Source organism: Daucus carota, chromosome 2 (assembly GCF_001625215.2).
Source record: "Daucus carota subsp. sativus chromosome 2, DH1 v3.0, whole genome shotgun sequence".
Taxonomy (NCBI): Eukaryota; Viridiplantae; Streptophyta; class Magnoliopsida; order Apiales; family Apiaceae; genus Daucus; species Daucus carota.
The window spans coordinates 19,163,533-19,175,646 of record NC_030382.2 but is presented as its reverse complement, the minus strand read 5'-3'; the positions used below and the strand labels follow the sequence as shown (position 1 = coordinate 19,175,646).

The 12,114-nt window shown below is 38.2% G+C and overlaps 1 protein-coding gene and 1 pseudogene across 1 annotated transcript; both read right to left on the bottom strand.

The window, feature by feature from the left end:
- Positions 1-886: 886 nt before the first annotated feature.
- On the bottom strand, positions 887-2,114 carry LOC108207146 (purine permease 21-like; annotated as a pseudogene).
- Positions 2,115-3,045: 931 nt separating this feature from the next.
- LOC108206146 (chlorophyll a-b binding protein, chloroplastic) lies at positions 3,046-4,014 on the bottom strand. Its single transcript, XM_017376346.2, has one exon. The coding sequence runs from the start codon at positions 3,941-3,943 to the stop codon at positions 3,149-3,151; it is 795 nt and encodes a 264-aa protein (XP_017231835.1). The 5' UTR covers positions 3,944-4,014; the 3' UTR covers positions 3,046-3,148.
- Positions 4,015-12,114: the final 8,100 nt, after the last annotated feature.

Below are 12,114 nucleotides of genomic sequence, written 5' to 3'. Positions count from 1 at the left end.
ACAGGGGACTTTCTGCACTTGCAGAGAAATTGTCAGGGATTTGAAGTAGATCAGCTAGTTGCATAGTTTCAGACTTTCAGCCTCCATATGGTGACACTTTACAGATCGTATGTACTTTTGAAATCCTTATACGTACAAATGAGGAAAAAAGACCGTTATTTTAGCAGTTTTTAGGTCGTGAACTGACTTTGAGCTCGTTGAACTCAATAGTAAGCTTAAGAGAATTGCAAAATCTGATATCACCTGCAGAACTTTTGATCTGTTTTGGCCAGGTTTAATTTAAATGCATACATGTATCTAGTACTAATGCTAGCAATACTAGGTAAAATAAAGTTTAAAAAGTTGATACTTATCAAGGATGAAGAAGTCCGCAGACAAGCTGATATGCATGAAAATCTATATGATGAAGTAACAGTCTGTCCAACAGACAACGCAAAAAATCACCAAACAGGACTTGCTCTGCGACAGACATTCTGATTAGTTTTAAGAATTCGAATTTGTTTGATTCACTTGATGCAGTACTCTACCGAAACAACATATTGCTAGTTTTCTACTCCATTTCCTACTATGTACTGTCAGTCAGAGTATTTTGTGATTAGAGGAAGATACAAGGTAATAAAACCGATTGAAGCAGGCACAGAATTTAAATTCTTAAAGAACTAGCTGAGGAAGAACAACATAGCTTTTTGAGAGTCGATGGTATGTTTTTAGGACTGAACTTTTTCATCAGTTGCAGCTGTTTTCTGAATCCACTTCTTTGTAATGGAATTGCATTTCGAGCACATTGGTTCTTTTGATATTTGTAAGCACGAAAGAAGAATTGCACAAGCCAAAAGTTCCAGATAATTATAATAGAACAAGTAAGGAAAGTTTTACACATCTGATATTTCTTTATTCATCTTATATTCTTTACACATCTTCATCAAATATGTCTTAAGTTGATACAACGATACCTGTACGGTCAGAATGAGAAGAACACTGCAGGATCCACTCATGAACCACCTGGCTCATTCAAAAGTTGTAACAATTGATTAACCTCTGCTTTTAGCCTTAGCTTTCAAATCATCCAGATAATGTTGATACAAATATGAAACAAGCCCCAACAGGGCCAAAATCATTGAAACCACTTTCACCCCAGTCATTTTATCATTCAATATGAAAACAGCCAGAACTAGAACAACTGGGAAACCCAGCGCACAGATAACATTTGAGAATAGCGAAGACACCTTATAAATCAATGCTATAACACCGATACTAAATACTTGCCAAAACACTGCAGTCCACAACAAGGTCATCACATAAGACACACTTCCTAACTCAAACTCTCTCATTTCTCTGTGCAAGGTCTCCCACTCTCCTGTCACGAGAAGTGCTGTGAGGACTACACATGTTGCAATGACACATTGACATATAGTCATATCCACCACAACCTGAAAAGTTACACTTCAAATAATTTTCTGAAAGTAAAGCTGTGTTAATGAGAGTAACAACGCATAACCAGCTGATGCACCAATAGTGCATACAAAACCTAGCGCATATTTGTTATTGTTTCTCCTAGAGTTTGAGGAATCGTCAGGTGTGAAAACAAGGAGCATTGAGGAAATTGTCAGTAGGGCTACACAGTTTAGTATGTAAGGAGTTAACTTCTGGGAATTAAGGAAAAATGAAAATAAAGCATTGAAGCCTAATTGACTTGCACAAATGAGAGTGTATACTGAAACCGGAAGATTTAACAGTCCAACTGCATACAATATACTAACTGCAGCCAAAAATATACCAAGAGAGATGCGAATTGATGCAAGTGCTGCAGATGAAATTTGTGTCTTATCGGAACTTTCTTTATTGTCAGATGGACCAAAAAGGTAAAGAGGTAGGAGAATTGGAAATCCTGCATTGATAACTAGTGTTGCCATCCACTTGCTGTTTCCGCCTTTGTCATAGTAAAGCCTTCCCAATATTGTAGCAACTAATTGGCCACCAAGAACAAAAATTGTGTAGACAATCACTTGAAGCCACCAGCTGTATCGTGTAAAGGTGTTCTTGATATTTGCATATGCATTTTGAGTATAACTTGTTGCTTTATCTTCTTGTACAACTAGTAAATCATCTGGACAAATATATCAATATTAAAACTAGGTCCAGTAGATGGTAAACTCATAAAAGCGTAAACAGGTAAAATTTTAAGAAAATTCAAGATTTTGAGATAGGGAAAAAAAAAAAGGCAAGCAAGTCATGATGTAAAAAGAAGAAACCACAGTACATCACGATACAGGCATGCAGTAAAAACGTCAAAGAACACAAAGAGAAGGTACAATAATGGATGGTATTTTCTTGAAATATACAAACGTTGAGCATAACTTGCAGAAGTTCTTATAGGATTGAGTGCAGTTTATATTTATAATCCGCTTACCCGTGACATGCCAAAGACACAGTAACTCAGCAATTTAGATGAAGATATGAAATTGATGTATAGTTATCTTATATATATATGTACTCTACTGAATTTTTGTAGTATATAATTCAACAAGTCTTCCAAAATGCTGCAGAAGTATTTATTTAATTGAATTATTGGCATGATCCAAAAAGTCTTCCAAAAATGAGCAAATAATATTGGATCTGCTACTGTAGTTTGTACTCTTGTGAGATCAATAAGTTCTAATAAGAGTATTAATTGCATTATCAGAGAAGAAGAATAAGAAATTGAAAATAGGGTATACTCATGATAACAATGCTCTGATGAAGATGAGTTGGGAGAAACAAGCAAAAAGACGTGAATAGTGGCGAACACATTACAGCATCATATAGTAGGGTCACGGTATGAAAACATAAGTGATCATTCAAATTTCTGGATGAAAAAAACTATTTAGTACAAGAGATGGGAACTGATGTGTTAGTGTTACTAAATCGGCAATGTTGCTTGATATTCTTGTTTTAAGTAATTTTGCTAATTGACTTCAACAACTAGATCTAAATCACCGGCTAAGCCAGTGGATGAGGTGAGTGCGTGATAAACCAGCAAAAATTATGCAGTAAACAAGAAACAACTTCAAAGATCAGGCATTTTGCATTAAAAGATGAGACCAATTTACAGGACACACACTACCCAGATTTACTATATTACAAGTGAAATAAATCAAAGGTCAGTCTCTCACTTTCCGGGAACAAAGTTAGTGGCAAAGGCCCAGGCATTGTTGTTGACAGGGTCTGCAAGGTGGTCAGCCAAGTTCTCTAATGGACCCTTTCCGGTCACAATAGCTTGTACAAAGAATCCAAACATGGAGAACATGGCTAATCTTCCATTCTTCAGCTCCTTCACCTTGAGCTCTGCGAATGCTTCTGGATCTTCAGCAAGGCCTAATGGGTCAAAGCTTCCACCGGGGTAAAGTGGGTCGACAATTTCCCCAAGTGGCCCACCAGCAACACGGTAGCCCTCAACTGCACCCATCAAGATGACTTGTGTAGCCCAGATGGCAAGAATGCTTTGTGCATGGACCAAGCTTGGGTTACCCAAGTAGTCAAGTCCACCCTCGCTAAAGATCTGTGATCCAGCCTTGAACCACACTGCCTCACCAAACTTGACACCGTTACGTGCCAATAGCTCTGGGAAAACACACCCAAGGGCTCCAAGCATAGCCCATCTGGAATGGATCACTTCGAGTTCACGGTTCTTGGCAAAAGTCTCGGGATCAGCTGAAAGTCCAGCAGTGTCCCAGCCATAGTCACCTGGAAATTCACCAGTGAGGTAAGATGGGGCTTCACCAGAGAATGGTCCCAAATACTTGACACGGTCTGGACCGTACCATGGGCTGTTAGACACGGGTGCCTTGACAGTCTTTCTCATGGAAACTCTTCCATTTCCGAAGAGTTCTGGTGAAGATGGAGCTACCTGAACAGCCTTTCCGGCAAAAGAAGGAGAAGATAAGGCCATTGTTGAAGCAGCCATTGTACTAAAAATGTTGAAGAGAGAAGCTTTGTTGTTGATGTTCAATTAGTGTTTGTGATGAATAATGGTGTGGTCTGGTACTTATTTATATTGACACGGGGATAGATTAATGGCTACATTGTGAGATCCATATCTGTGATTTGATTGGTTTTAAAGATTTTATTCCTCTTTGTGTTTTTCAGAACCACCAGTTTTGAAATCTTACAGAGGCCATTCATCTGCACCACTTGCTTCTTTTGGCTATTTCTTTGTTACAATCAGATTACTAATCAATTATAACGACACAAGTACTGAATGAGCAAACTTATGCACACAAAAAAAACAATGAAATGTTAAATTTTAAAAACTTATTACTTTGTGGCAATTACATAACTACATATATCTGCATTTTATTACAACGTAGAATCGTTGTTTGCAGTGCAATCAGATATAATCGCCATGAAACTCACACATCACTGAAACTCGGCCTGCATTGCAGATGCAGAATACATGCCCATAAACAATATACAGGATATCAATCTAAAGCCATTTTGTGTAATTTCACTTTGGGGCAACTTATCTAACATTGTTAAATTTAGAGATGAAAGACCAAGATAAAATAACCCCGGCTATACTATCCGCTGAAGGTTTTTTCCCCAGCAGGCCCCTGTTTCGATAACATTCCAAAATAAAACAAAGCAGACGGTATGTTAGTCAATAACACATGTCACAATGCGCGGGCACACATACATACACATGTCAGGCACGATCACACACGCAAATATTAAGTGCATAATGCAGAGTTTTGTGACAAGGCAAGGATTCGCAACCACAGAAAATGAGTTATGGTCCTACTTTAATTAGCCAGGTCATGCAATCTCTGAAGACATCAGACATGAATACATGTGACACAAATAGAGGCTATGGTATACCTGCTCCATGATGATGATAACATTATACAATTGCACATCAAGAATTGTGCCTCCAAACAACTTGTTACTGGTTTTGTGGTAGGCAAATTGCCAACTGGAGCGGAAAAATCTAGTTCTCATAATATCATAAACCAATGAAAAGAGAATTAAAAATCTCCAAGGATATAAAATTGGTGATTCACCTATATATATGAAACCTTAGTGCAACTTGTAACCAGTGATCAGGATTAAGATAACAAGTTGCAAGCATCACTTTACTCTACATATCCAAAGAAGGACAACCTCTCTTTTAAGTCCATATGGTTCTTATTTCAATTCTACCATGGCTAGCATTCAAACTTTTTGCAGGAAACCTTCAACAGAAATTGTATTCTAACAGTTTAAGTTTTTGTCTGACCTCATAAACCTTACATTGCATAAGACAAAGCTGGGGTACGTAGAAAATAAAATGTGCCATGAATCTTGAAGAGTATACCTTTTTATCATGTTCAACCATTACAGAACAGAAGTTTTCACCAAATTGTAAGTGATAATGTGCCAGTAAACCGATATTGCATCTAAACTGCATCTGCCAAAGTCGCTAGACACTTTCAGTATCAAATACAATATATCAACACGAAAAAAATACTACTATGCCAAACATGTTATTACTAACTACTTTACTCTGCTTTTGTAATTACCGTGAAATGGGCAGAACCTGGTGAGCTTGTAATCAACAAGCTGCAACCTCTTGCAAGCATTGAGCACTGACTTCAGTAACTTACTCTTTTCAGCTGGAACTGGAACTCTCTCATATGCAATCGGCCGCTTTCAGGAGCTACATCATAATTCATAAACCAAAATTACCTTACTACCATCAAATTTTATATTTTTCCCGCCTGTTGTGCTAAAAAGATGAACAAATCTTTTTATTAAAGCAGTGCAGAAAATGGTTTTTTTGCAATAAAAACTCCAAAAAATGTATTAGAAATTATGAAAAAGGGGTATCTTGAAAAGAATGTATACACTGTGAAACAGAGAAAGATGAACAAAAATTTATGGATCAACATAGTGAAAGAACCACTTGAGAAAACCATTGATTTAGCCAAGCTTTTCTGTACCCTTCATCTCACAAACACCTATCTCTTCACTCCTGCTTATGTAACCATACCATCACTCACTTTACGTTTTCACATTTTCTTGATTTTCCTGATTAAAGTTCATATTTTTATTTTTGTAAGTAAAATACTATACTAATTCCTTTGTGGATGTAGCAGGTTATAGGTCCAAGTATGATGCCAGAATATGATTTTAATGGAGAAGTTTTAACGAAGCATTCTGACTGGCGTGATCTTCAGTTTGTGATATGTGCTAGTTCTGCATCCAATTTAATTTAATAAATTTCTCTTTGTAATGTTTTTATAGATTTAATAATTTTAAGTGTATATTGTTTCAAATCATGTGTCATCTTGCTGAAATTGTTCTAGTTTTTCTAATCATAACATACTCTCTAATTATAATTTTCAAGTCATAGGTATGCCATTTGAATGAGTCGCAAAGGGAATAGGATGAGGTGATTCTCGTTCAAGCTACATCACTGATACTTCACAGTGATGCAGTTCTGTTCTATGAACTGGTACAATTCTTCATATCATTATCAGTTTTTCATCTTATACTGTCTTGTGACCCTTCATATACTTTTTGTACACTTATTTGTGTACTTGATTTTCATGGTTTAATGAAGCAGGACTCTGATTTCTGATTGAACAGGAATAAGCATGCTGCACAGATAGTATTCTTCAAGGCTTAAAGAGACTTTTTCTTTGTTAAATTTTAGAGACATTTTTGTTTTTAGTATTACTTTGAAATGGTTTGCTTGGGGACAGACAGTTCATCTTTTCCTTGATGCTGAGTCCATCATGTCATATTATGATGATGATATACCATTAGGTCAAAAAAATGCCAAGGAATCTTATTATAGTTCAGGTCACCTGAGTTCTTGTCATTTTTATTCATTTCAAGTTTATAATAGTTGATAGCATCAAATATTTCATATCATATTTCTAGTTAATCTTCACAGTAATGTTTACTTTATGGAATTAGAAAAGAACTTCTTCGCGCGGGTGCATTAATATAAATTTGTAACTATTAGAATGGATTGCCAGCAATTACATGTTCTTTATTTCCTTGTATTGGTGAATATTGTGAACCATCATCAGGCGATCAAAATGTATCAGCCTTTTTCTTTCTTTTTTATAAGGTGTATTTGACCAATGGATTACCGGTACAGTGGTATCTCTCGCTCCTTTCACGTGATGTGATTCTGCTCGAGACATAATCGATATTATTATTACTTTTTTTAATGGGTAGGGTGCTGACCCATCAACATCTTTTATATAATATCTTTCTTAACCCCGCCTCTAAGTTATTATTTACCACACAAATTGGTTTAAATTGTACCATGAGGAATGTACTCGTTATTTTGTATGATTACTCATGCTTTATTTGAAAGCTTTATTTTTTTGTAAGATCCGGTCACTTATTCATTCAATAAAAAATCTTTTTGGGTAGTCTTCAGAAAAAAGCCAGAATATGATTTTTATGGAGAAGTTTTAACGAAGCATTGTGACTGGCATGATCTTCAGTTTGTGATAATGTGCTATGCCTCCAGTTTTAAGTTAATAAATTTCCCTTGATGTGTTTATGGATTTAATAGTTTTAAGTGTATATTGTTTCAAATCATGTGTCATCTTGCTGAAATTGTTCTAGTTTTTCTAATCATTACATACTCTCTAATTAAAATTTTCAAGTCATAGGTATTGCCGTTTGGATGAGTCACAAAGAGAATAGGATGAGGTGTGTTAGACCAGAAAATGTTAGACCAGAGAGAGTAAATATGTTGTGTGTATATATATTATATCTCATAGTCTGTTACAGGAGGAGGTAGCCTCAAGTTTCCAACCTCTTTTCCAGATCTACTTCTACGTTATTTATACTACCTGCTCATGTGCTTGGCATGTGTTGTGGCTTGTGGGCTTAATCCTAATGGGCTTCTCACTTTCGGGCTGGAGGCCCAACATTAGTCCCCCTCCAAAGTAGTTCCAGATCTTTAGATGTGGATTAGAATATCTTGGAAAGCGTTTTTACCGCATGTAATTTTTGTTGTTTGACAAGTTTATTGTGACGTGGAGGCGGTGAGCCATTTCTATAAGGAGGTACATGAGGTGGTGAGGTTGATGGTGACCGTTGTGGCGAGGACTGTTGACTTGCAGAAAAACTTGTATGAAGTTGGGAGACGATAGAAGCAATGAAGTTGAGGAGCGGGAAACTGGAGTGATGGTTGATGAGATTCTTTCGGACAAAGAGTCTCTTTCCTCTCTAGTTACTTTTTTACCAAGCAATCGAAGCCAATCTGATCGTGATAATTGCTGAAAGAACACGATAGCTAAAAGAATAAGCTGCCGAGTGAAGTAGAGGGGCTGTGAGCTCAGCATGGAGAACCGTCTTTGGTGGTGATATCCATGTTGTCACTTCTAGCTTTCAGGTTTGATGATTGACTTCAGCATGAATAGGAGGTCGTCTTGTGGAGATTACCTCAATTTTCATCTAATGGGTATAAGAAAACACCGGATATGAGAGTATGCTACCATGCGCTAGGATTTTGCCCTCGTTGGGGCTGTCACTTCACAATTTTCAAGTGAGGAGTGATGGTGGACTATTGCATACTAGAAAGGAAGTTAATGCAGATGCCTTGATTCACATACTAGCTTGCCCGCAAAGCGTGCTTATCTTGGAGGTAATGTGTTTGGGCAGATGAAGCCTTGAGGCGTGATACCTGAGACGGTTGTAAGGCTTTGCCTGCCATTTAAAGGACACTCGCCGAGCTAGTGAAGCGATGTAGTGAGGAGTCATCATACCTGAGACCCGTTGTAGGGCTTTGTCTACCATTTAAAGGACGCTCGCCGAGCTAGTGAAGCGATGTAATGAGGAGGCAGAAAACAGAGCCACTTGGTTCATCGGTTCAATATTTCAGCGCCTCATTTTCCGATCAGATCTGAGAATATCATCTCTCTGCTCAAACTTTTCAAGAAGCAACTAATAGGCGTCCTCCTATGAGGCGAGGAGCTTGCTAGCCTTGGAAGTCATGACTAGAACTTCGAATGTTGGAGGAGCCGATGAACTAAGGAGGCAGAGCCGCTGAAGCGAAGAGGCTATTCGACCTTGAAGGTCAAGGACAACTAGAGCCTAAAATACTTTGGAAGCCGGAGAAATAATGAAGCAGAATCGCTGAAGCGAAGATGCAGGTCGTTGAACCACTTTAGCGTCCTCCAAAGTGTGACGCTTAAAGGACGATCCAAGAGCTGGATACTTTAAGAGCTGTATTTTGTATTTAAGAACACTTCAAGAGCATGATGTTTCAAGGGTGTGACTTTTCAAGAGCATGACGCTTCATGAATTGGACGCTCAATGAGCAATTAAGAATACTTCAAATATTGGACGCTCGAAGAGCAATTAAGAATGCTTCAAAAATTGGACGCTCAAAGAGCAATTAAGGACGCTCCAAGAGTTGTATTTAAGGATGCTTCACAAGCAAGACGCCTCACAAGCGGGACGCCCCACAAGCGGGGTGCCTCACAGAGGGGCGCTTCAAAAATTGGACTCTCCAAGAGCTGATGGAGCAAAGGACCGAATTATAGAGCCTTTTTAGGACTATGCCTTTTACTTTCAAGGATGCTCCAAGAGCTGATGGAGCATAGAACCGAATCATGGAGCCATTTTGAGGCTATGCCTTTTATTTTCAAGGGTGCTCCGAGAGCTGATGGAGCGAAGAGGCGAATTCTAGATTCGTGTTTTTTGGATTCCCATAGGGATGTATGTTTGTTTCCTTTGGATGCCGGTGGGATTCAAATTTTTAAATACTCCAAGAGCTGATGGAGCGAAGAGGCGAAATATGTAGTCATTTTGAGGCTATGCCTTTTATTTTCAAGGATGCTCCAAGAGCTGATGGAGCAAAGAGGCGAATTCTAGATTCGTGTTTTTTAGATTCCCATAGGGATGTATGTTTGTTTCCTTTGGATCCCGTTGGGATTCAAATTTATGTATGTTCCAAGGGCTGATGGAGCGAAGAGGCGAAATATGTAGTCATTTTGAGGCTATGCCTTTTATTTTCAAGGATGCTCCGAGAGCTGATGGAGCAAAGAGGCGAATTCTAGATTCGTGTTTTTTGGATTCCCATAGGGATGTATGTTTGTTTACTTTGGATCCCGGTGGGATTCAAATTTTGTATGCTCCAAGAGCTGATGGAGTACGGAGTCAGATTGTTGAACCTCTTGAAAGTTGTATTTGTTACTTTTTTAAAGGACTTCAGCGCCTCATTGACTTCACGGCTCAGCGCTTCCTTCTTCGAATAAGATACATGATATTTCATTTTGAGTTTTACGAAAGCTCTAGGAGCTGGTGAGCCGATGAGCTGCTGAGCCGATGAACTACAAGAGGCGATAGAGCATGGAGGCAAATCGTTGAACCACTTGAAGGTTGTGCTAGATACTTTCTGAAAAGTTAAATACTATATCAGTTCAATGGTTCAGCGCCTCCTTCTTCACACTCCTTTCTGCTAGGACAATTTAAGTGGTTAATCGGTTCAAGAGCTAATGAACCACAACTTCCGTAGCATATATCAACAGTAAAAATATCAATGATTCAGGATCAGATTGCAAGCCTAAGTGGCTTTCGAGACACACATCGGATATCTGAACTTCGCGGCGCATATCGTGGCGGTGCTTAGCTCCACATCATTGACGAAAGTATCCAAAAATAGATCCAAAAAGAGATCGGAGAGATTGGAGGCAGTTCAGAGACGGAGAGAACGAGTCATGACTCCGTGATTTAGCGGTGGATTCCAACTCGGAACTCCTGACTTTTGGAGTGCTCAGATCTGGAGAAATGTTCTCGTGACATTTCGCTGGCGTTTTTTCCGGCCAGCGGGGTCCGAAGCCGTCGGGCCTTATTCCTCACTGACCTGCATCTCGCCGTTCTCATCAAACAAACGCCTAGAGAAGAAATTTGAAGGAGAAAAAATTTATAGGAGAAATTTTTTTGCAGGACATGACTTCTCGGGAACAGCGAGCACCTCTCACGTCGCCGGATCTGGCGGCGATTTGTAGAGCTCATCCTCGTTTCCGGTAGTAGCCATGCCGATCGAAGATATGAGTTTTTTGGTTGGAAAAGTGAGAGCCCCTCTTCTAGCGCCAAATGTTAGACCAGAAAATGTTAGACCAGAGAGAGTAAATATGTTGTGTGTATATATTATATCTCATAGTCTGTTACAGGAGGAGGTAGCCTCAAGTTTCCAACCTCTTTTCCAGATCTACTTCTACGTTATTTATACTACCTGCTCATGTGCTTGGCATGTGTCGTAGCTTGTGGGCTTAATCCTAATGGGCTTCTCACTCTCGGGCTGGAGGCCCAACAAGGTGATTCTCATTCAAGCTACACTGGAACTTCATAGTGATGCAGTTCTGTTCTATGAACTGGTACAATCCTTCATATCATTATCGGTTTTTCATCTTATACTGTCTTGTGACCCTTCATATAATTTTTGTACACTTATTTGTGTACTTGATTTTCATGGTTTAATGAAGCAGGACTCTGATTTTTGATTGAACAGGATTAAGCATGATCCGCAGAGAGTATTCTTCAAGGCTTAGAGAGACTTTTCTTTGTTAAATTTTAGAGACATTTTTGTTTCTAGTATTACTTTGAAATGGGTTGCTTGGGGACAGTTCATCTTTTCTTTGGTGCAGAGTCCCTCATATTATGATGATGATATACCAAAAGGTCAAAAAAAATGCCAAGGAATCTTATTATAATTCAGGTCACCTGAGTTCTTGTTATTTTTATTTATTTCAAGCTTTTTTTATGTAAACTGTATAATAGTTGATACCATACAATATTTAAAATCTTATTTCTTGTTGACTTCTCAGTAATGTCGTGATTCTGCTCCAGATATAATCAATATTATTATTATTTTTTAATTTTTGGGTAGGGTGCTGACCCATCAACATATTTTATATAATATCTTTCTTAACTACGTGTCTAAGTTATTATTTGCCACACAAATTGGTTCAAATTATATCTGAATCAACCTGTAAGAAATTATTATTACATATTTTAAAGAAAAATCAGCAAGTCTTTTTGTGATGTATATTACAATGCACATGAAGTGATAACAACTATCAGTGAAGCAGTAATAATATGGTACAAAATTAATCATGGGGCTCT